Source organism: Thermobia domestica, chromosome 7, assembly GCF_964235325.1.
Source record: "Thermobia domestica chromosome 7, izTheDome1.hap1.1, whole genome shotgun sequence".
In the NCBI taxonomy this organism is placed as follows: Eukaryota; Metazoa; Arthropoda; class Insecta; order Zygentoma; family Lepismatidae; genus Thermobia; species Thermobia domestica.
The window spans coordinates 187,611,777-187,638,974 of NC_137460.1; the positions used below are offsets into that span (position 1 = coordinate 187,611,777).

At 34.5% G+C, this 27,198-nt stretch overlaps 1 protein-coding gene across 3 annotated transcripts in view; it reads left to right on the forward strand.

Moving 5' to 3' along the window:
• LOC145688985 (uncharacterized) overlaps window positions 1-26,842 on the forward strand; it is a 56,463-nt gene extending 29,621 nt beyond the window's left edge. The window contains exons 3-4 of one of the 3 annotated variants that reach the window (XR_014132048.1): window positions 13,363-13,608; window positions 26,444-26,842. Coding sequence is in view for 1 of the 3 variants with exons in the window: in XM_081763137.1 (XP_081619263.1) it covers window positions 26,444-26,537 (94 nt within the window). In the remaining 2 variants the exon portion in view is untranslated. The remainder of the gene's footprint in view (window positions 1-13,362; window positions 13,609-26,443) is intronic. The other 2 variants (XR_014132047.1, XM_081763137.1) reach the window with 2 other exon arrangements.
• Window positions 26,843-27,198: the final 356 nt, after the last annotated feature.

Below are 27,198 nucleotides of genomic sequence, written 5' to 3' on the forward strand. Positions count from 1 at the left end.
ACGAAATTTGAAGTTCGTGAAGAATTATTATCAATTTACAGAAAAAAATCATGGACAGCCTTTTGCGATGATATGGAATTTCATTGAACGTTTCCGAGATCTTGTGTGGGACTTTGAATACAGACCCATTCTATTAAAAATTTTACTAGAAAAAGATTATGGGAAATACGTGGACATATGGTAAATTGTGTATTGTTTGATTTCCTTTTATTAGTAATCATGTATTGTGATAGTGAGAATTGTGGACAAAACATTAGTGAAAGTTGTGTGTTAGAAACGATAACTGTATACTTACGCCCAAATGGAATAAGTGGTATGCAGCATAATCCTGGAACTCTTCTTGAAAAGCACTTGTTGAATGTACTCACTGTTGGTGAAGGTGTAGGGGGATATTCTTCTATTTCATGATCCGCATCAAGTAACGGGAAAACTTCTGTTTCCAGTGGCGGAAATTGCGGGCTCACCACCGGTTGGGGTGAAAATTCTGTTCCCGGTAATACATCCAAGTTAAACGGGGTAACTTCTGTTTCCAGTGGCGGAGATTGCGGGCTCACCAGCGGTTGGGATGAAAATTCTGTTCCCGGTAATACATCCAAGTTGGCCGGGGTAACTTCTGTTTCCAGTGGCGGAAAGTGCGGGGTCACCAGCGGTTGGGATAAAACCTCTGTCCCCGGCAAAGATGATGATTCTGCGAGATCATTTTCACCTCTTGTACTATAATTCAAAGGTTTCGGTGAATCCATGCTTTAAAACCAATCTATAACTCCTTTTCACTAAAAAACACTGGCTATTTAATATGCTTCTTCCATCACGTGATATCCCATTCCAACGATCAAAATTTCTAGAATATTCTCCAGCAGCTGCCGCGTTACATGTGCTGCATATTAATGAATTACCTTGTTCTACGTGTGTGATCTGCATATTTTATTTCCGAAAGGTCTTTTCTGTATTCTGCTTGTCCAATTAACATTTCTTTTCACCGGGAACATTTATTATATGTCATGTTACCTCCGACCGCACCTGCATACGTTATGTGTCATTAGTATGCGTAAAAAAGGGTGTATCCATTTTTTCAAACGTGCATTAGGAACTGCTAAAATGTCAAAAAAGTCCTCACTCATGAATATTTATGAGTGAGAACTAGATGCCCCATAACTACTCTAGTCCTCCAGAAAGAATTGAAGCAAAAATATAATTTATTGTTGTATTGTTTTTATTGTTAATATTTATTTTAAAATGGTTTAAAAAAAACAATATGGATCAATTGAATCATTAAATAGAGAAATATTTTTGAGTATTGAACAATTAAGTTTTATAAAAATTATAACGTATATCTGCCTATTAAGAGCATTCCGTAAGCTATATGTTTCACACTTATTTATTATAGAAATATAAAAGAAGTCATCCCGAATATTGCAACTATTATTTGCACCACAAATTTCGATTACGTTCATTTACGTCATAAGTGATTTTCATGCGCTCATTTTTAAAGATAATAGGTTACTGCGAGTTCTGCATTAAATTGGCTAGCTCCGTTATTTTTAGAGGTAGAACAATGGTTTTGGGCTCGTTGGAAAGATTTTGAAACAGCAAATAACGATTACTTCAAAACGTTTTCCCGTATATAATTTCGTTTCAAAGTTGTTCACAATTAACGATATAAATACAAATTGAAAATACACATTCCTTTCACTTTAAGGCGCCATATTTAAAGACAACATTAGTGTATGACAAGAAGTAGTTATAAATAATAATTTTGAATCTATTCTGAGTAAAATGAAGCAAGAACGAAGTTTCTACCTTAAAATGTCGAGAAGATGAGACGTTTTAAAATTTAAGAGATAAATTCTGTCGTCGGCCATCTTGATTACGTCATATCTTGGTTTTCCCAAGTGGGATATTTTGGGACTTTGAGTGTGTTGTTTAGAACAATAATCTGAACATCTCTACCAATTTTCAGCTTGTTGTTATAAAATTCCGGGTTTGGACCATTTTTTTGTCTAATTGCACTGGACTAATATTTGTTCATTAACTATACAATATACAGTGTGAATTTCTGAGGTTTCTATCTCTTTAAATTGACGATAGTTAGTGGTTCTATTGTATTGCCATTGTTTTGTTTGCTGGTCACTCTTTTATCTAACGATCGTAAAATTAAATCATTATACAGGTTTTACAACATATATCGGAAATAAAGTACACAGAGTCTATAATTTAGTCCCAAAGTTGCGTTTGTTCCCTATTGAAGTCAAGAAAACTAATTTTAAAAATTATGGACATTTGTTCCTGTATACAAATGAAGAATGATCGAACACATAAAAAAAAATATGGAGTCTGCAACTCTTATTGATGTTCATGAGATATTTGGCCACGTAGCGTAAGTCACAATGTACGATATTACCCTCGGTTCATATGATTTCCGGTTTAGTTCTTTCTATCGTACGCCGCTGTCAAATAAAAGCCCTTTTAACTCTTGTATTTACATACAACATAATTACACATTTTTCTTAACTGATAGTAACTTTCATTTTCTATCTCCTAGTGGAAGGCAAGAAGGAAGAAAATAGGTGTAGCCTCTAACAAGGAACCCTAGGTATCTATCAGAGGCCGATTTTCATGAAACTTTGTATATAGAGAGAGTACCTCGGGAAACTCGCACAACCAAAATTGTAGCTGCAGAGTCCAAGACGTTGGGACACTAGGGCCCGAGAAAGATCAAAAGTGGAACGGCAGTACATTAAGGACATGGTGAGAAAATGCACGTTTTTCTTTAAAACTAATCATTGTAGCGACACGAAATGAGCATACATGGATACGAGATGATCTGTTAAAAGTTATAAAAAGATACCCGCCATCTTGAAAGAGGTCATGTTGAAACTGGTGTGATTGGTGTAAATGAGATGAGGGTCATCCGATGCATTAATTTTAACGTAAATAGCCACATAAACCTGTTGGTGAAGTCTGTCGTTGGATTACATTATTCTTGTTGTTCTGGTCTATTGGTGAAGTCTGTTGTGGTATTATATTATTCCTGTGCTTTAGGTACAAGATGAGCAAAGTGTATCTTATGACACTCAAGCAGATGCAGATTATGGAGCGCTATGAGTGGGACCAGTGGAACTAGAAAACCGAGCGAAATATAATTTTAGCTCTACATCATTTGTGTCACAGTCACCATGTAATTGGTATGGATGTGCTGATATGACGGGTTTAATCTTCATAATAATGTCATGCTTGGCATTAACTTGTAACTTTTTATTAGACTTGACTTAATTCGAACAGAAATCAGAACGTCATATCAGTCCACCTATAGCGCTCCATACCCAGCATCTGCTCGAGTGTTATGAGATACACTTTGCTTATCTTGTACCTAAACCACTCTACCAGAAGCACAGGAATAATGTAATCCAACAACAGACTTCAACAACAGGTTTTTGTGGCTATTTACGTTAAAATTAATGCATCGGATGACCCTCATCTCATTTACACCAATCACACCCGTTTCAACATGGCCTCTTTCAAGATGGCTTATATTCTTTTTATAACTTTTAACAGATCATCTCGTATCCATGTATGCTCATTTCGTGTCGCTACAATGATTAGTTTTAAAGAAAAACGTGCATTTTCTCACCATGTCCTTGATGTACTGCCGTTCCACTTTTGACCTTTCTCGGGCCCTAGCGTCTAACGTCTTGGACTCTGCAGCTACAATTTTGGCTGTGCGAGTTTCCCGAGGTACTCTCTCTATATACAAAGTTTTATGAAAATCGGTCTCTGATAGATACCTAGGGTTCCTTGTAAGTTGTGTGCTTATCGCGAGCTGCATGGAAGAAAGAGGTGGGCTAGAAGGGAGCGATTTTTATGCTTGCCACGAAGAAAAACACACTCGTATCGTTTCATGGGCTGGATAGCTCTCCAGTAGATTTCTATATCATTATTTACTTAGAGAGGCTTATATACAAATACAAGGCTTATATACGAGGGAAATAATACCATAGCTTCCTAGTTAATTTTACAATTTAGAAATTTAGTAATATCTGAATGTGTTTACTTATCTTTTTATTTATATTTATTTGTGTATCTACCAAGCATTTAGAGAACAAATGATTATTGTTGGACTATATTTTAAGTTGATTTACCTTTTATGTTATTGCGGAAACACGCATGTAGACCCATAGAACAATATGTAATTATAAAGTTATTTTTAAAACTAAATACTCTTTAAAAGACTGTAGCATCACCTCAATATAATAACATGTTGAAAAATAAAATCTCAAATTTTAAAACAAACACATAAACATGAATTACTATTGCTAAAGGTCAAAATTATCGTGTATTTAAATCAGTTTTCAAGTTATATAAGTTTAACGCTGGGGAACACTCCCGGGAGGTTTGCAAATTCTGCTAAACTTGGAACTTGATGCATATGTTGGAGCTTCATGAGGAATATATGCTTAGCAGGCGCGTCTTCAGAGTAGGGTACTAGGATTCAACTCAATGCAGAAGCATGTGTGATTAAGACTGTACGTTCGATTTAGTAGCTGTACTCTTTGCCGTGACAATGAATTGTCGAATGAATGACCCGTTTGCTTTAAATGATTGGGATCGAATGCATACTTGAATTTCAATGTAGTAGGAAAATATTAGTATGTCCCTATTCTACAACTTATAAATATTATAAAGTAACCTAATGCTTTACAGAATCGATTAAGAAATTCAAAATCAAGATATAGGTTGGACATCGACGGCAACACGAATTGTTTCTCACTTCTTTAATAGCTTGAATTCTTTGTACTAACAAGTAAACGTTACGTTTGGGTGAATTGAGTTGCTACCCGAAATACACGTGATAGAGTAGCACTAAGTGTGCTTAATATATCAGGGAAGTTTTAGGTACAAAGCTCAATGAGTTTAGGAGATACAGCTACTAGAACGTCCCATATAAGCACATGTTATAGTCGTAATACATTGTCCAAAACATAAGAGATGAGTCTTATACCTAGTATTTCCTCTAAACTAGATTATGTTTTTGTTTTCAGCATGTTTAAGTGATGAAACACAAGAGAAAGTTGTTTGTTTCGTAAATCGGAAGTGATTTTGTTATTGCATAAAAAGTTATCAATTACTACAATCAATATGCAGTTCAAAATAGAGTGCATACCTCGCACAAATACTCTGCTCACAATCTGCACACCTGACAAACTAAATCGAATCGCACTTGAAACGTAAGCCGTTCATAATTCCGTCAAAGCAGTAATCGTAATAAGCGATTCAATTTCCAGGCTCCTTATTCAAGTATCCAGGCTTGTGGAAAGCGAATCGAATCATGTTATGAAAACGAGAAGCACTGAACTGGTAAATTGTGAACAACTGAAATTGTATAACCTGTCACGATGTGAAATCTTCACGTCACTTCCTGTTATTCCTATATCAGTGATGAAACGTGCAAAGGCTTTCCATGGACGGAAAAAGTGAGCATCCAGGGGGTGAATCATGCCACTACATCGATCAGGTATAATCTGTTTGCTCAATTCAAAGCTTTCTGGCACACAGTATGACAAAAGACTGTCATCTTTGTTTGTAGATCACGAATCAAGTAACAGGAGGACTTTCATCCTATCACTTGGAATGCTTTAACACAGGACGTCCGAATAGAAAGTCTTCCGATCCTGCTTGTTTTACCAGTAAATAAATGAGGTTATATTAGCTGGATCGGCTGGCTTTACTGCAGGGAACCTACCGTTTGGTTCAGCCACCAGAACATATATGGGACGCTGAATGTATCCTTCCATGCACACAACCAGCATTATCATGTAGGAATGAGATTGTGCACTCACAGACCCCACTGTTGCTTTAAACTTCACTGATCCTTTCTCCCTCAACGTCCGGTACGAATGCAATTCCTTCTTCAAGCGACTTTAATCTACATTGAAAACATTGGCAGCTGGAATGTCATCAGTGATCATAAGATCACGTACTCAATTCACCTAAGCGTAACGTTTGCTTGTAATTAAAGAGAGCATTTAAAATTCAATCGCTAGTTTGAAGGAGGAAATGAAGATCAAAACATGACGGCATGAAATTTTGTACTCTACATTAACCCTGAAGTCAGAGATAAGCAGGAAATAGTAACCAGTCTTTAGTAACCGAATTTGGTTTGTTTTATTTGATTTCCCAACATTGTTATTTTTGGTCTTCATTCCCTTCTTAATTATTCTATATGTAAGAAATATACTGGATATATGATTATTCGATGACAAATTCGTTGATATTTTTTCTGTAATATTTGTGCCTCACATCACAACTGGAGAGTAGGCTCAACTTGAAGAATCACTATAAGCCCCAAAATCGGGGAAGTGAAATGCTGTTTTGCCGTCTTGATTTTTGTCTTGTAGAACTTAAGCTTTCATTTTAGGCACCATTCTCTTCAGACTATTGATTGTTTTCATTTTGAAGCCGTTAGTATGGATGAAGGAAATTATAGAACAGATAGCTTATGCCTGTGCATAGCGAGCATCGGTTTCTCGAGCTAGAAATGATTCTTCGTCCCAAGAATAGATACGGTTTTCACCCTTATCTCTCTACTAAAATCGGAAGTAGTAGATATATACTACAAATTCGGGTGTCAATATTGATCACTATACTGAAACAGAACCGTAATACATAGCGAGAAGGAACTCTTTGATATGTAATCGATGCTTTAAGTTGTATTAACTGACAAATAGCAACTGACGAGTGTAAAAATCAACTCACACTTTCGGTTTCAACAGTTATCACAGTACTTTTCGAGTTAGCGAGATAAGTCTTTTGATATGAATTGAGTACCCTAAGAGAAAGTGTCATCTAGATGTTCGTTCCTCTATTCATATCAGAAGTAGTATGAACCTCTGATTTCCGGGTTCAATAATGATCGTCATTGTAAAAAAAACGCTATTAGATGGGAGGAAGATGTATTCTGATACGTCTTTAGTGCCACAAGAATAATTTCTGTCCGCAAACTGTTACTCTATGCTACTGGAAGAAGCAGAGATCAAGTACCACTTTTGGATCCCGTATTGATGTCCACAAAATTAAAACGGTAACAGATAGTGACAAATGACCTTTTTGCATGGTATCAGAGTTCCAAGAATAAGTACAATCTCGACCTTTATTCCGCTATTCAAGTTAAAATGGTGATAATATGTGATTTCCGATTTCAACACAGACCATCATAGAGAAACACAGTTAGATTTTTATGGATTTGGGATCAGTACCACAAGGATAGATTGAATCTACAACTTTATCCTTTTATTGTAACTGAAAGTTGTAGATATCTACTACTGCTTCGTATCTCAATATTAATTCCCATAAACCAATAATGGTAGTAAGAGATGACAAGTGATTTTTTTTTACGAATGCAGAATCCGAAATATAAATTACATCCGGTTTGAATATTGATTCTCATATATTAATAATTGCAAGACACAGCGAGAAACTTTTTTTTTGATTTGAATTTATCGTCCGAAGAACAGGTTTCGTCGCTGACCTTATCCATTTGTTGAAACCGAAAATCTTAGATCTAGAATTTTCTGTTTCAGTATTAAATTCGCAAAATTTGAAAGTTTACCGTAGTTTCTCAATCTGAAACGAAAATTGTTTATTTAAACTACACTACCACACAAATTATGGGACTATAAATAGAACCACAATTATGTAGAGGTGTCACGGCAAGAGAAGTAACTGGCTTTAAAGAAAAAAAAAGAGAGATAAACTTTCTTTCACTTCTTTGTTTCTTGGGAAATTGTGGGCTTTCTTGAACATTTTCAACTTTAATGAAAAATTAACAATGTGCTCCAGCTTTCATTTCCCATTATAACACGGAAAGGGAACAATTTACTGCATTCTGAAGGAAAAAAAAAATATAAAAAGTTTACTAATCAAGCATAATCGATAATCAAAAGGAAAGTGAAAACACAAATCGATGGACACAATGAGTGTTCTTGTTCGAACAGCTCATTTGTATACTACAAGAAAAACGTTTTAGTGAAAATTTAATAGTGTTAGGACAAATGTTCTGAAAATGCAGTAGCTAGATTTAATTTAACAAAAACATCTTTTAGAACTTATACGTAAGCTAAAACTTCCTAATTACCTAATCTTTAGGGTAAGTTTTAATTACCGTAAAGTTTCGTTTCTATAGGAGATCGCAAAGAAGCTGTAACTACCTATAAGCATGGTATTTATTGAGGTAGTTAAATTTCAAGCTAAAAAGTCTTTAGAAAGCCTTATCAAAGTTTTCTATCCAAATATATTGATACGATATAAAGAAAGAAAAATAAATTCTGTAAATAATAAATTTTTAGTATTGTTAAACTAATATCATATCCAAAAAATATATTTATCGCTTTAATTTTATAATGATTTATTTGAAGTCCTAAATTGTAGTAGAATATCTTAGGCTCACAATTTAGAGGATTCCCAAGAATGAGATGTAAGAGGAATTTTATACCAAACAGATATTGGTTTGTATCTCTTTCTTGGTTTATGATTTTTCGTGTTTTCCAGTTTGAATTTACTGAACCCGTACAATTCATAGGACAAGATGTAAAACTTTCAATAATTTGATAAAGTGATTATGCAACCAACATGACTCTTGTGATATATTGAGTTGTATAACTTACATTTGCTGGCCAATAATTAAACGGCTCTTGAACATAAGACTACAGTTCATAAATATCCTGTATATAGAGAATTGTCATGTATTTTATGTTCGTAACTGATAAAGTAACACGTATTCGTGTTATTAGAATATACCCGATTGAAAAACTTCCTGTGACTGTGCAACTATCGGTTGAACATTTTAAGAAATTTGGACAAATCAGATTCTACTGCAATACACTGTCTCACAACGTACGTTGATGAAAATATTCTCTTTATCCGAATATATTTCCCTGAACCTTTAGGTGTACAATGAAAATCTGCATTCATTACACATAATTGATTTACAAAGTTATGTAAATTTGATACAATATATCCGTTTTTATTATAACAATTTAATCCATTTAAAATTAAGGTTAACAATCAATTTGTTTTTGACAACCTAAAGATAATAAATTTTATTGTATTGGTGATTTTGAAAACAATGGAAATTTATTATATCATCATGAGGAGTTAAACAAAATTTACAAATTATAAATTTTTTTTTTTTTTTTTTTTTTGAGAGTCTTAAATACATTTATTCCACAGCACAACTATTACATTTATGATCGGATAGGGCATTACTAACTGGTAAATAGTTTCTACAGTCTATATTTACAGATATTAGAATTCAAAAGTTCTTTAGGATAGGAATACTTTAAGGTTGGTAATTTTGACATCTTCTAGTTTAACGTCCAGTGTTGTCTTGTAGGATAAAGGACGCAAGTCATCGTTGATGTAATTTTAGTGAATTCATAATTTAATGTACATTATCAAATTACAAAAACTATCTATAAAATATCTTCATAACATTAAATTAATATAACATACAATTTTATATAACAACGGAAGCATCTACATGCATAATCAGTACAACAAAAATATTGAAATCGAAATGAAATCCTCTGAAAGATGAGAAAAAATACAATAAAAGAACACTTGCATCCGTAGAAGAACGAAACTAATAGAAAGGTAGAAATCAAATGACATATTCGTTCATGCTTCACTCAGACTATATTCCCTTTAACATGCTGACCTTTAATATAAAATATTTGGAAACAAATTGTAAATAGAAAATTACTTTTCAGAAAGAAGGGGGGGGGTAGGATAAGGACGTCATATAAACCAACCAACAGGAAATTACGTTTAGCACCAGCAGCTACAACACCTTTTCCTGTCATCTCAAATATATTTAAAATCTTTACAATATCAAGCAATTAGATTCTGATTACGTTCTTCTACAAAGACAATTCTTCTCAGAGTATAAACACCTCATCCAGTTCCTTGCCAGGTGGTAAAGTGCCAAGGACCGACGAGACGTTACCACGTTGGATAGAAACGGATATGCGCTGTATTAGATAGGATGTGGAGCGAACTTCGCCGGAAACACAAGAAATGCGTCTTCCTACCTCCTTAATGAATTCTAGACTTCTTGCACCCCAAGCACCACTTGTTTCAATAGCGATTGGAGTGAAAACAAACTTTTCGAGAAGGTTGTTGTATTTTCTTTGCTTTTCAGCTTCTCTGCGATTAGCAACAGCTCCAGCGTTCATTACTGACAGAGGGAGACTTGAATGAGCGTATGTATCAGCGCATGTGAAGTCCCACAATAAACATTTACCTCTCATCCATGGAATCAGTGTCATCCCATCCGGTCGCTTTCCATCCGAACGACAGCAACCAGAAGGTTCCCGTATTGAAGGAAATCCAGCTGTGTTGAGGGCTCGTAGTATTATATCATTTACCGAGGAATGTCGGGCGAATCTACCAGCGCTCTTCATGCATGAAAGGCCATGCAGGCCACGTTGGTTAACCTCATCCCCACAAGCTGGACAGCGATGAGGCTCACAAACTGCTAAGCCTAAACGTAAGGCTGCAGCAATTCGAAAGCTTTCATTTGACAAATGAAGGCCTAAAGGCGGAGAAGGTATCGCCATCAACCATGCACCCGCTTCGGGAGACGAGGCAGCAAGAAGCCTGGCTTTATCTTCTGGAACAAGAACAGATTGTAGCAAATGATTATGTAATTGACATGCAATTGGTGTATACCAAGATGACTGATAACACTTTTTGTTAATCTCCGGAAGGCTTGTATCTGCTAAGTTTGCCCACTTATTAGAACCTTCTTGAACTGAACCATCTGGGTCCAAACAATAACCCTGTGGAAGGAGAGCTTCGATTAAACGCAGAGATCCGTGGTATGACGCTAAGAATGTAGGAATCGCCATATCCACAGCTCGTCGAATACCAAGACCGCCCAAACCAACAGGTAAACATGCTTGTATCCAAGAGTTGTCATTTAAGGAGCAGTTCAGAATTGATTCAAGGCCAGTTTTCAGGACAGTATCATATTTTTCCAGCAAAGAACTCTCATGCCAAGATGGAAAGCATCGTAAAAAATAGGTTAGGCGAGGGATTGATAAAGATGCTCGTAAAAGGAAAAAGGCTGAATGGGCTGAAATTGAGGGAAGTCGAGACAAGAACAATTCTAAAGTAGATATTTTATTCAATAGCACGTTAGTGAGTGCTTCCGACGTGAGAGCAGCACCTAGAAGACATGCATTCTGGATTGTTAGAGGGCGTATGCCTGGTGCAGCCTCATTAAATCTTCTAAAGATTTCGTCGAATGCGGTTTCATCTGTTCCAAGACAACCCACCTCGCATTTAGAAAAGTTAAGACGCAAGCCAAGAAGTGATGCCTTCTTATTTATTTCTATTAAAGATGAAAGAACTATCTCGGGGTCACCACCAATTGTTCCATCGTCTAAGTACCAAATGTTTAATTCGGTATTCAGTGATTTAACTAAAGAGTGAATAGTTATAGCGAAAAGTGCTGGGCCCAGGGGATCACCTTGTTGTACACCTCTCTGAGAAGAAATAGTGTTTCCGTTGAAAAACAGATCACTTGGTTGAGCATAACATTGATAAACATATGGATAAATTGAAGGAAAATTATTCATCACTGCGGCAAGCATAGTATCCCGGCGAAGCTCATTAAATGCGTTACGAAAATCCAATTTTACAATCGCCTTAGTAGCACTGTGAGTAGAAGAGAAATAAACTCGGGCTGCGTGAACAGCTGCCTCGGCACCATTAGGAACACAAACACCAAGCTGATGGGGGGATAAAAAGTTCTTAACTGGTTCACGTATTCTAAAGCATACAATTTTTGCCGATATTCTGCGCCAAACATTCCCAACCGCTATGGGCCGAATACCACCATCCTTTTTTCTTAGCGCTGTAAGTTTGGCGCCGAAGAACAGTGGGCGAACTTCCGTTGGTACTTTTCCAGAAATGATTAAATTAAATAGATCACATAAGGATTTTAGCAGTTTTTCCTTCGATTCCAGTATTTGACAAGAAAGAAGGTCTTTAAGAATTGAAGGACGAAGCCCATCTAGACCTCCCGCGCTGCCTGACAGAAAGGAGTTAATTGCTTTCTGAACCTCCATAATCGAAACTCCTTGAAAAGTGTGTTGACCATCAGGAAGATCCGGCGCAATGAAATTGCCAGGGTGGGCAGGATGTTTTTCCAACAGGGTCTCCAGTACAGAGGTATTATTCATTATCGGACATTTAATATTCTTGAATATTGATAATACGCACTGGTTTGCAAATAGTAAAATTTCACATAAAAGCTGTAAAATTCTGACGATGTACGTGCACGTACATGTGTCATTGACCTCAGTATATGTCTAAATAAAATTTCCGGCACAGAGAGACACATAACCTCCTCCTGCTCCCATAAAAAAATAAGTATATTTCCCCGCTACAGAAAGTTCACTCATTTTATGTATACAATATGTATGTATACATACCAATTGGATTCTTGATGTTATGGACTTTTACAATATATTACCCAAGTTTACTGAACGGAAAGTAGCCTGCAGGGCTTAGGATGCCAAGGAAAGAGAAAATAATATATCAATATCGAATAGATTCTAGGGACGACATCTTTTGTATAGATTCTCGTCGTTAGGTAGTAGGGGATATTAACGTTATTTCCCTTATGCCATTAACCAACATTAACGATTAATATCCTTTTACTAATCGGAAAATGTGTTTTGCAAATATGGCGTTTCAACATTAAGTGAAACCAGAATCTTCAATTGAATTTATTATTACATTTCTGTACGTGTAAGTGTTAACCAGCACTAACATAATTGTAATGATAGACATCTTTTATTCTTGGGAAGGTTATTTTTTAAAAGTGGTTATTCTAGCTTCACGCAATAGTCACATTCATTATTAATAACTTTCCATACGTAGAAGCACTGACCAGCACTAGCATAGCACTAAGAATAATGCCTCTTTTGTTCTTCCCAAAGCTTATTTGTAAAAGTGACGATTTTTGCTTGACGTCAAGGCAAAATCACCATATTAATTTGTTAATAACTTTCCATACGTAGGAGCACTAAATTTGTGCTTGTGGCACTAACCAGCATTAACGATTGGTATAAGTTTTATTGTTATTTTTAGATGTAATGATTTTTACTTTATAATCATTTTCGTCACTAGCATAAGATTTTTCAAATTAAGATAGATTGCATTAACATTTTGTAAATCAAAATATTACTTTGTTAAGATATCAATACGGCTATATCTCTTTGTTGCATGTATTTCGAAACCTTTTTTCCAGACTGCTTCTCATATCAACATATTTTTCCGCTTGCTTTCTGTACTTAGTGTCTCTTCAGGCATCAGTCATTTTATACAATATATACTTTTGACAGAGCTGAAAGAAAGAAACTAGAGTTAATACATCCACCAAACACAAATTCCATGTTTCCGTACCTTCATGACCGATCGCCCGCATGGGAGCTACTACAACTTTTCGAGCAGTGGCATGGAATTTCAGGAAGATAATTAGGAACTGTAATGATGTTCATGGTAATCACATCGGCCATTTGAAAGTAATATTTTGTTTCAAAGGTGAGTAAATATATCTTAGTGGGTATAGCTCATGGAGTAATGTATTTATGCATAAAAATTAATACACTTTATAGTAAAATAAAATTACTTTCTACCGTTTGGATTAGATATTAATTACGGAGTAGAACTTTCTAAAAGTTATCTTCATGTTTGAAATATTTCACATCAACTTGATATCATAAAAAGTGTTGAATAAAGGGTAATGGCTTCTGAAGTATTCTAAAACTTAAAATCTTTCTAACAAAAAGTATTGTCTTTCGATTGGCAATTGTTCTCTTTTTTAATAATTTCCTGGCCAGTGGTTTCGAAACATGTGATAAATGAATTAGGAACGACTGTTTCATAATTGTTTAACCCTCTCACCGATAAATTAGGGATATCTTTTAGGAATTGTTGCCTTTAAGTAGGAATAAATTAACCTCCATGTTACACTCAGATTTTCAATCTCCTATATCCTCATATTTTGGACGAACTAAGGATATAGGGTATTTTGGATGGAATGATGGCAAATCTTTATTCATTTAAATGGAAGTTCGACTCATTATTGAAAATAATCTTCGATATAAGATTATCATCAGTTTCCATGTTACTTTTTGATTAGTAGCAGCTTGCAAGTGGGGACAACACAAGAATTTGGATAAGACCTTGCTTTTCGTCTTTTCAAAGATATGTAACTCTCATATAGCTCTGCATATTGACATCTTCAGTCTGCGCAATCTACAATTAGTTCTCAGAATAATGTTCACTCTTTCCGTGATGTTCCTCAATTGCCATCCTTTTGAATGTTTCTTTCTGTGATCATATAATAATATTATTATTAATAATGATAATATTAATAATAAATATAATAATAATAATAATAATAATAATAATAATAATAATAATAATAATAATAATAATAATAATAATAATAATAATAATAATAACTTTAATTTCAGTGCTGTGAACGGCTCAGTGACAAATACAGAAAACACTATGTTAAAACCATTATACAATCATTTAAAACAGACCAGAAAATTTGTAGTATAGAATGAATATAAATACTTTTTCAAAGGCCAAGACAAAAAGTAGATTATATGCTCTTTTCTGCGCTCCTCCTTTTACATTTACCTCCGTTTTGATCTATTGTGTACATTGTCCTTCTTGTTCCATGTCTCTAGATCAGCTAGAGAACGTGTTATTGATATTTGGAAGTAAGTATGTAAATTGCACTTCGTTCTAAAACTCGCACGGTATCCAGGGCCTTATGTGGCGGTTGGGCTAAAGTAGGGATGCGCACGAGACAAGATTTGACGCTGTCTCGTCTCGAAAATGTGCTGTAAAAGCGATGTCTCGTTTCGAAAAATGTATGTTTCTCTATTACAAGGGCTGTGTCTCGAGTCTAATTTTCTCAGAAAAATTCTGTCTCGACTCGTCTCGTGCGCATCCCTAGACTAAAGATTAAATGGGTAGGGTAACAAGTAAACGGAGACCTTTACAGGCAACGTAGTTCATAGTCTTAATATTCATATTCATTCTAAACGCTGCATTTCGGAACTTGAAAATTTCCGTTAGAAAGTATATTGTAACATCCGTTGTTTGCAACACAGGTTAAATCAAGAGAATTTAACAAATTTTTTATCTTTAAATTCATGGGACCATGAAATATTTCCGTTTAAAATAAATTTACATTTAATAAAGGGCCCGTTAAAGGCAGTTTCTTCTGTATTAAAAGCCTGTATTCAAAAACCCTTGTTTAAAATAACATAAATCCACTTGAAGTTACTTTTTCTATCCATTAATTTGTAAATCCTAGAATATTTTATTCTAGCGTAACATTGATCTTTCAAACAGCAATAATTTACAATGTATAATATTGGTACTTTAAATGGAATAGACTGATTTGAGCAAAACATGGAGCATGAATGGGTAGAAGATAAAGCTATCTAAAACATAACAGAACACTTAATTGGAAAGTTACGTTTCGAGAGACCGAGGTGCGTATCAAAGTAACACAAGCTTGGATTTGAACACTCTGATAAAATCTTTAAAGAAAAACTTGGGAACTTATCTCAGAAAGTAACTGCTGTGACAAGTTTTAGATTTTGTTAATACAGTATTTTAATTAATTTAGAGCTCATTTTCAAAAGGGTTGTTCATTTCTTTTCGAAATACATTTTTCAACGGTTTCTTTGGGATGACCGTTCTCTCTAGTATGAAAATTAAAGAAAAAAAATTGGGTTATTTCGTAGTTGTATAAACTTCTTACCTGAAACTACTATGAAAATTGAGAAGAAGAAGAAAGAAAAGGCCACAGCTGAGGTTTGAGTTTTTGCTGTCGAACAAAGTAGAAATGTCCTCTTCTGAAAACAAGCTTCCTTACTTTGAAAATATTAAGTGTTTAGAACACACTTTGCAAAATATATTTTCTCCTTGAATTGTTAACGTCTTTCCACTTTAATCCATTATTTCAGAAGGTAACTTCCAGAAAATTTTTCGGGCCCATTTATTTCTGATGCGACATCTTTGTTCAATATTTGTCCATTTTTGTGCACCCAAGAAAAAACTGTACCATTCAAATTAATAAAGGAGGGTCATTTCAAAATTTGGGCCACTTCGATCACCTGTAGTGCAACATCGTCAAATTCGAATTTTAACTAGCTCAGAATTTTGTTCAATTTACGTCCATATTTGTCCACCAAGAAAACATTTTGTACCATTCAAATAAACGAGGGAGGGTCATTTCAAAATTTATTCTTGGTGGTACAAAAATGTTCAAAAGTTCGACTCATTTCTGAGCTAATTAAAATTCGAGTTTGAAACTGTCTCACTATGAGTGATTGATGTGGCCGAAATTTTGAAATGGTCCTCCCTCGTTTATTTGAATGGTACATTTTTTCTTGGGTTGACAAAAATGGACAAAATTCTGAGCCAGTTAAAATTCAAGTTTGAAGAATTTGCATTACAGGTGATCGATGTGGACCAATTTTGAAATGGCCCTTCCTCGTTTATTTAAGTGTTTACAAATTTCTTGGGTGAACAAAAATAGACAAAAAATGGACAAAATTCTGAGCTAGTTAAAATTCAAATTTGAGGATGTCGTACTACAACTAAATGGACCCAGATTTTTCTCTTGGTATTCTTATACTGCCACAGAACCAAATATTTTCAAATCCACACATACACACACACAACAATAGCAACTTTAACTTCCGAGATGGGTGACGTGGGAATTTTGTTGTAGGTGATTTGACACCGTTATTTATATCTTCTTCCAAAAAGGTGACAGTCATTCATCATTGCCGGGATTATGAATCACTCACCCTTTTTTCTTATTCTTCTTTCACACGATCTAGGAAGATATTCTAAAGCGACAACAATGAACGACTTATAGATCTTGAGTCTATTTATATTAGAAACTTGAAATTTCATTTATGAAGAAAGTTGTTGGAGGTTAAAAATTATCAGTTTAGTCTTTCCTTTAAATATGCATTTATATGCAGTAACGACATAACATGCACTAACTCCGAAATATGCAAATATATGCAATATAAAACACTGGTATTTTACCCCAAAACACCTGAAACGAATTTCTGTTTAAAGAGCATATCAACATCACATTAGGAAAAAACATTCAATTATGCAAAAATCCGAAGTCTACTTATAAAATACTATTTACAAAATTATGGAAATTAAAGCTTCATTTAAATATCGTTTTAAACCTTGCTTAAAATTTCATACCCGGTATGCAAAAAATCCTACTTACTTATTGTCGTATTTTCGCATAAAAGATTGGTTCTTAAAGATATTCTGAAGATACAGTATATAATAACAATAAAATTAAGTCCCTTGTCATAAAGTTAAAACAGTTTAATTTTGAAAATTGTCATAAGACATTGCCATTCTTCTCAACATTCCACGGTTTGAATTTAGTGCTTTGGTCGATTGACCAATGTCGATTGACTTCTTACACTATTATTCATGTATTTTCCAAACAGTAATCGCTACTATATTCATTATCCAATACCATTTGAATAAAGTATTTGTCCATAAACTTTCATTCTTCTGATAGAGACTGAAGTCCCCTAAAAGTTAATCAATATTCGAACTCGTGTGAATAGTAGTACTTTCTTCATTTTATAATATAGTAGTCGTGTAAAACATTTCTGTACTGCTTCGAGTTTGTTAACAAGTATATTAGACGAATGACTGAACAAAATTGAAGTTTGGATTTAACAAGTGTCTTGTACGGGTGTTCAGAAAGTAACTATGCAGTGCCATGTTGTGGTGTGCTAAGTGATGACTGATATGATTGTCAATTAGTAATACAAATTTTTTCATTGTTTAACATATTTGAGCCATATTTGACCAGGTATTTGTATTTGTTCACAAGTCCGGTTTGATTGAAGACCAACGTCTTGTGTGACATCATTGGGATCCAGGTCATCATGCTGACGATTGAACAAAGAGTGTTTCTTGTGGAGCATGTGTTCCGCAATGAAGACAAGTTTATCTCAGCAGTAGAAACTGCATTTGCAGCAAAGTTCCCAGAAGTGAAGATGCCTAACCACAATGTTGTACAGAACCTCATCACCAAATTTCGAAAGACCATAATGCTCCAAAATCAGGTAGACCATCCACAGCCACATCCGCAGAGAAGGTGGCGGAGGTGCAAGATGTGATATTGCACAGTCCAAAGAAATCGGTTAGACGGCTAGCTCAGCAGGCCCACGTGTCCGTGGCTTCCGCTCACAAGATTCTCCGGAAGTCACTGTCCATATATCCGTGAAAATTTCGGTCGTGCCATGCATGAACTGAGAGACACCGATCGCCCGGCGCATGTGAACTTTTGCAGCTGGTCCGTGTCCTTCCTGCAGGACAATGGTGAGGGGATTCTTGACAAAACGTTTTTGACGGATGAGGCATGGTTTCACCTCTCCGGTTACGTGAATAGCCAGAATAGTCGTGTGTGGAGTACGGAGAATCCGCATGAATTTCATGTATCCCCACTGCATGATCAAAAGGTTAGTGTTTGGTACGCCGTGACTCGTAAACGCATCATTGGGCCCATCTTCTTTCAGGACTCCATAAATGCAGAACGACACTGTGCCTGCCTAGAGCCCTTCCTAGTTGAACTGAATGAGGACGAAATTGAATATGCCTGGTTCCAACAGGATGGGGCGACTGCACATACCGCCCACAAGGCGATGAGCTTTTTACAGGACATCTTCGATGACCGCATCATCTCTCGAGGACTCTGACCTTCGCGTTCACCCGACTTGACTCCACCGGATTATTTTCTATGGTGTACGTTGAAGGGAAAGGCTTATGAAGGCAATCCGCACACCATACAAGAACTCCAAGCTGCACTGAAACGTCACATTCAAACATAACTCCCGATGCTCTGCACAACGTCTTCAAGAACGTGCAGAAACGTGTGCAACTGTGTCTTCAAGTGCAAGGGGATCGCTTTCAGCATCTCTTATAACTTCCATGACATTGAAGTTTAGCTTCGAGTTAATTTCAGTTGTTTAAAGTGGTTTACGGAAAATAAAATACGGCAAGTTATGCACTGCATAGTTACTTTCTGAACACCCTTTATAAGTACACATAAGAATAATCATTTAAAAAATCAGGTCATTGATTAAAGATAAAACTTATTGTTTTTCTCGTTGATTGCACTATATCATTTTTACGATTACCAAATTTCAATTATCTGTCATAAATAATAACAAGATCTTTAATTTGATCTACTTCGTTTGTTTTTACTTTATTAATTTTATATTTGATGACAAAATATTGAGTTTTATTAGTAAATGTCATTGTTTTCAGAATTAATCGTTAACAAATTATATTCGCACCAATGAAGATAATTATCATACTCATTATTAACTACTGTAAAGAGCTTTATGTCATCTGCGTATAATAGTATTTTCGAGTACTTGACTATTGACGAAAAAAACCGCCCCAGGGAAGATCCTTGAAATATTCCCTTTCCTATTTGACCTTGATTAGATGTTACATTGCCTATTTTTATTTTAAAAGTTCTATTTGATAAGTAACTTCCAAACTATTTAATATAAGATAATGATAGACCAATGTTCGGTAACTTATTCAGAAGTAATTTGTGATAAATGGAGTGAATGGCCTTTGACATATCGATATGTATAACATCAACCTGTAAACTGCTTTTTAGTGCAAAGGATAAGATTTGTTGCAATCGATCTACCTTCATAAAAGCTATGTTGCTTATTACTTAAAATATTCTTTACATTGAAATATAAATGTTAGTGTACAATTAATTCCAAAATCTTAAACTAATAGGTCTATAATTTTTAACACTATATTTATCGCCAGATTTATATATTGACACAACATATATTTGCTTCCATTTTGAAGGAAGTACTCCATTTTTTAACGATCCGTTACATATAATTGCTAAATTTGCCGCAGCTTCATTACTACATTCTTCAATAACATAATATGGAATGTTATCAGGTCCAGATGTAGTACTCCCTTAATTTTACTGATTGTTTCGATTACTTCTTTTTGAGTGATAGATGGAATACAAATCGACATGTAATTATCATTATATTCTGTCAGTTTCATAACCTTACATTTTTAATTTTGAGTAGAGTCAGAATTAAAACATGAAATACAACTTTAAAGCATTCTGGTATTATTATATTTTATCTGTTTTGGTATTTACTTGTTATGTGATGTTTTCAATGTTCTTTAGAGGTACAAATTGTCTTTACAATTACTGTTTTCCAACGTTTAAAAGTAAATCTTTTTAGCCTCTAGATATTTTTTGACAATTTTTTTTACTTGGATATTTTTAATGGAGCACCTTTGATAGCAAATTTATTATTTGGTTGTTTGGCCTTTACCAAATATTTTGTTTTCTTATTTATTAATAATTTAAAGTCACTATTCTTCCACGGGTCCTTATATGTCGAATTATTATTATTATTATTATACAGTTTCTTTGGTACATGAGAATCGAAAACTTCATATATTTTCTCATTAAAGTTTTCAGATATTTTATCAACATTGTTGGTAGGATCATTAATTTCATTTATTTTCTTTATTCGATCATAAACCTGTAAGGAATCGTCTTTCTTATACTCATAATTACTGGTCTGTTTAGTATTCTTTTTGGAACTATTGTACTTTAATGTTTCTTAAAGTTCGTTCATAATTTGTAGTTTCCGTAATTTGTTTATTCATGAAATATTATAAGAAACATCGTACTTTAATGTTTCTTATAATATTCAATAAATCTACAAAATGGTGGGTGAAAACCATCGATTTTTGCTAATGGTTCAACATTAAAGTTTATTGTACTATTTTCTATATTCGTCAGCAACATGTCTACTACTCTGTCCTTATCCATGGCATCGTATGACTTACTTAGCTGATTCAATTGGAGAAGGTTGCTTACTTCTATTACCTTTTCTGCTTTTCCCTTAGCTTACAATTGTAACAATTGCAAGCGGTTACAGTCTCTGTTTCCCAGTCGATTCCTCCAGCATTAAAATCACCTATTATTATAAAATTACCGTTTATTTTAAACAAGTAACAACACAATCAATTACAGTAGTCTGCAAAGTTCTTTAATGGTTCTTCAGTGTAGGTGGAAAATAATGCAGTGTAAAAATGGTTTATTGTCAGGGATGAACATTTTTAACAATATTACACCTAGCCTATCGTCAGGAACTTGTATCAATGTGTGCGAGTATTTATTGTTTATTAAAATCATACATCCACCTCCCATAGATTTGGTTTCTAGCGCCAGGTTCCTATCTTTCCTAATGATATTGTACTTACTAGATAATTGTACGATACGTACATTTGTTTCCTTTAACCATATTTATGTGATACAATATGTATCGTAATCTTCACAGTTTATTTCATTCATGAAAGACTGTTCCTTTGTATTCATACTATTCACATTTTGATAGAATAAGTGCAAGTTAGTCATATTTTGCTTTAAGCTACTAAAAGAGACAAATTTATTTACTTGATTTTTCTTCCTTTTCGTTCAATTCATTTTTAGATTCTTCAACAACTATTGCAGTTTTTAGACAACCCATAAACGTAGTAAACAATACACTATCTGGCCACACATTTCCAACTCATTTTCTTGTACACTTACATAAAATGACGAGTAACTGTTGTTTGGTCTTTAATTTTACGCATTTTCCAACTCCAATATTTATACTTTGTTTCACGAACTCACTAACGTCATTACAAGAAACAGTGTTGGGAAAATCATCTTGTATTTCTAAGCACTTTGCCGATTTGACGAGATTATTGAAATTCTTGGTATGAACATAGTTCGTTTAACGTATATGCAGTCATCATACCTATAATCATATTTCAGCAAATTTTAGTTATACTGATTTGGAATGAAGTAATATGCTTGTGCGTAGGCTTTAGAATTACTTACATCATGAATCCTTCTGAAGAAACTAATAATTTGAGTGTTTAGAACTACAGTTAATCTTATCTTTAGCCAACAATTTTAATTATCAGGCTCTACAGGTCATTTTATGTGCAAAATGGGTTCAATGTCAGCAGAGATCAAAGGCAGGTAATAGGCATTTATTCTTTTATATTTTAAATTTTACTCAGAAATAATTTCATGAATCAAACAAAAATGATGATTTGTAGTGCAACATGGAAACAAATAACATTACAGAAGACTCGTAAAATTATAGAAAAACTAGAAATTCTAACACCAAGCTAAAGATACATCGGAATGTGTTAAAATTGTATAGGGTATACTATTGTTGAAATTATTAACTGTATTGCAGAAATCATTAAAGTCGAATAGATCAATATAACTAAGTGAACAGTTGTACAAAAGAGGAAAACATAAGGGCGGATAAACAGTATGGTGCAAATTCAAAAATATGCTGAATTCAACTTATGGCAAATGATGGATAAATTGAAAACGTAGTTTATGCATTCAATAAGAACCTCGATCTATCTATGAGATTAATTATTGTAATGAGGTGCTTTTATGATCCTTAGAATTGGAGCGAGTTAGAGTATAAATACAATTGTTGATAACAACAAGATGTGTAATTGATAATATTTGGCTAACATAGCGCGTGTAGGTTATAATAGATGTTCGTTACAATTGATGTTAATACTCTATAATATAATATAATGTTAAGTAGTTTAGCTTAGTGTGTGAGTCAGGGCTTAGCATTTAAACATTTGGAGCGTTCTATGGAGTGCAATATTGGAATAAACGCTATCTCATGCCAAAGTATCTAACATATACAAGTGTTACAGAATACGATTAATGGACAAAGAAACTTTACATGATTTAATGAAATATTGGCCTCTAATTCTTAAATAGTTCCAGTTAATCGCTTCAGAGAGATTTGTCTTCCGCTTGATTTTTTCTTTGATATTGAAAAAATGAAATGAAATTTTTGAGTTTTTCGTCCCACAGTTATGCCGGTGAGGCTAAAGGAGACCATGATGATGAGTAATGAATGAAATGGTGGAATGAAGAAAGTGGGAGGAAACGGGAGAACCCCGAGGAAACCCACGCACACAGTGTTTGTCGACGCCAAAGTTCACTTGGCGGGGGCTGGGATAGAACCCGGGACCCCAAGCACCAGAGGTGAACGCATACCACTGAGCCACCGCGGCCCCGCTCTCTGATATTGAAGTTGTAGGTTGTAGGTAGGATATTTTAAGTGAGGAGGATATTTCTATATTTCTGTCACTACGTACAATGGGATTTGTCTATTATTTGTGATTGCATTACGGAAAAACAACTGAAAGATTTGAAAATTATTTTCGAACATCTTTCGAGCAACCTGTAGCTAATCAGTAGTTACTTGTAAATTGGAAATATGACGTTTGGTGTACTACAGTATGGTTCTTCGATATGGTAGACTTCAATATGGTGCGTCGACATCTTATCTTTGTCAATGTCTCGTGTATCTGAAATAGGTGTAGCATTGCAATTATTTTATGATTAGTGAAATTAACTAAGTCTCAAATCAGTCAACTGGTTAAATTTCTTTCGTGTTTATTTGTTGTTGTTCATCTGTAAGACTTTTTAGTGTATTGACCAAGAAGCAGTCATGCCCTATTTAATTCTAAAATTATCGGATATATTAAGAATAGAATAAATGGGTCATGAATGCAGTAATACTTCCTAGTATTTTCGCCAATATGATGAATTATAGACTCTTAAGGAAATTTTCTTTTAAAGAAATTCATATTATTTGCATAGATATATCGGCCACTATTGCTTAAAATTGACTTGTTAGAACTACTGCTGCTTGCTCTGGAGGAATTGTGATAGTTTGTGGTTTTAAATCTTTCAATGTTATTGTAATATTAGATTTTCGGTCGACACACTATACACACTCATAATTAAGAACTTTGCATGATGAATATGGTATTTCATTAGTTCTATGCAGGAACCGTAAATCAAGATTCATGGAGTCACGGTCACTGCCAGGAGAATCAATTCCTTTAATAAAGAGGTATAAAGCAACTGTAGCTGAAGCAATAACTGCATCAGGAGCTGCATTACTACTTGGTTCTGTTTACATGTGCTATAGTCACTATTAGTAGCAGTTCCGTTTACCTTAGCATTGTTAGGGTCATGTGGGCAGGACTCAGGTAGATAGTCTAGGAGGCTCAGGTGGGCAGGTCAGATACGAAAGATAATAGACACACTTTCAAACTTTTAATTGGAGACCATTAGAAAGACTACGCACATGGAATGATCATATTAGCATGAATCTCAAAGAACAATGAGATATGAATACAAAGTAGAAACTCTATGAAGCTAGGTGTTTAACATATCGCTTTAACTGAAGGACATATCCTAATGCAGTATGGGAGTTAAAATATAAGGTAACTTCGAGAAATAGTGCCACCAGTTTGGTAACCAGGTGGTCTTATTTCTAGAACCTTGAAACTTGTAATGGCAAGAGAGTGGACTCTTTGCTATAATGCAATGAGGAAACAGAAGTACTTATTGCGTACACAAGGATCATGTCAATTCACCAAAAAAAATTTAGTGAATACGGAAAGGCGTTTTTATCAGACATTCCCAGAAATAATGTCACTACGTATTATTGTTTCTGCAAATACATTTTATAATTCAAACAAACAGTATTCTTCACAATAGTTCATCTGGCTCAATATTATACAAATTGAATACACATGACTTAGATTGTAACTCGTATCAGAATTGTAAACATTTGAGTATAACTGTTTGAGCCATATGCAACACTACTCGTTAGAGGAAGGCAACAATGCACTACTAATAGTCTATTACATAATCCACACCAACCGTTTATGATTGTTGCCCGAGACACACCCTTTCTAAAGCCAAAGCTTGTATTAAATGCAGTGAATCTAATTTTTACGACTGCTGAGATAGCAGTACTATCCCACAAAGTATGAAATAAACAAGTTTCTATCTTTCTTCTTTGTTGATGATTTGTGCTTCTACTGCCGGAAAATATAAAAGGGGTAGTTTGTTGTAATCATGGTATGTGTTACCAATACTCACTGGCAGTTAGTAAACGTCCACCGAAAAATCTGTTCCTAATTCTTTTAGAAGATGCGGACATAAATCGTGTGTCAGATAGTATTTCTGCGGATTGATCTTGATTTGACACATCATTTGGGACCCAAGCAATATCAACAATTATATTTCGTTTGAAGGAAGCGTTGGAGCCTGAACTCACGTTTTGAAGTGTTGCTGAAATGAATTAAACCGGTGAGAACAGTTTCGCAAAATACAGCTTCTAAAGTTTTCTTACGGGTTATGTTTCTCGATAGCTATCATCCGCTTCATTTCAGTAGATTTTTAAATTTTTGAAGAAACCCGGTCAAGTGGTTGAATCTCTTTGGTGAAATGTGCAGGCAAACATAATAGGTGAATAGCCGTACTCTAAACTGCGTTCAGAATGGTAATATTAAGATGGCTCCGATGATTATCTACTATTAGTAGTGTCCTGCGAGGAATTCAGTGTTCGTTGAAGTGTTCCAGAAATGTGCGAAATTCCTGTTTTGTGATGTAGACTTAACATGACATACCGCAGGTTCAACTTGGAGGAAGATCATTCTTGTGTTTCGAGTATCATTTCTAAACCTGAAACAACGGTGAAGCAATATTATTTATGCCCTACTCTTATAATGATCATTCTATTTACGTATAGAGCTCCCTCGTAGCTAAGCATTTAGCCTACACACCTTTGGTGTGGAAGACCCAGATTCAATTTTCGGCAGTAGTTCATGTAGTTCAGAACCCATTAAGCTGTAAATCCATATTTCATACAGCCTTGCTGCTGAAAGGAACACTGAACTGAAAATAAAATCAATTCACGTATATTGTTAACATCATTCAATACTTAATGTTACATGAACAGTACGCCTGCATTTTTAAAGTGATGAAAATTGAACGTCTTTCCAATTGATATTCGAGAACCACGTCTACATTTTTTAACTGTTCATTGTTTCTTGTATACACAAATGCATGTGCTATTGCATACCACACTACAATGGATGATCGACTTAAGAAACATGTGTTCATATTAGAAGTGTGCAAAGTTTCAAATGATATTAACACCTGACTGGAGTTATTTACCAAAGTTACTTTATACCAGAAGCAAGAAGCGTATCTAATGGGTTTTTATCATTAAACTTTCATTGAAATACGTATCGTAAAAGGAGAAGGAGTTAAGATATTTTCCGTAATCCTAATTTCCTCGTGCCAGAAACGTGGAGTTTATCTAGTAGTAATATAAAATAAATCTAACATGTTTGAAAATATTAGTTCATATCTTTTCTCTATCTATTTCAGGCGCAAGACTTGCGGGAAAATAGCGAGTAAAACCACAGAAACAAGAAGGAAGAGGACAAAAGAATTGGTTGTAACCTCATCAAGACAGTTATAGAAGAGAGAGAAATTCCCAGTCATCCATATTCCAAACTCAGTAGAGTGATATTCAAGGTTTATGATAATAATCTTTGAGATGTTTAAAAAATTACATTCTACATTTCAACAGATACAGACATATCTATATTAAAATTATATATAATCAATTACTAAAGAAAATATATTTTTTAATTTGTTTATTAAAAGTTTATTGTGGATACTCACGCACACTACATAAACTTCTGTATTAATTCCGTCTGTTCTAAACAGGAACGTATTTGTAATAGATACTTATTTTAAATAAAGTGTTTGCAGTGCATTTTACAATCGTCATTTTAATAATTTAATTTAAAAAAAAAATAGAATTGAGTACTACAGTATATACATGAACTCTACTTCATTGCACAGACTACTCCTTTCGTCATAGAAACAAAGGATAAGAACAGATTATTTGAAACAAGGGTGTTAAAGGAGAGGGTTTAGGAATTTAGCATCTCAGGAATCCCTTAAGTTAGACAGATGGAACTCGGTATATAAACCATTCATTAAAAATAAGGAATAATGCATTACAGTGTTTTATTGAAGATCCTCTTCTACGAGGGAAAAGAGGGCACATTTCTGTAATGCTCAAGTTTCTCCTTATTCATAAAGTGCGAAATGAGAAGAATACTTACGTAGGA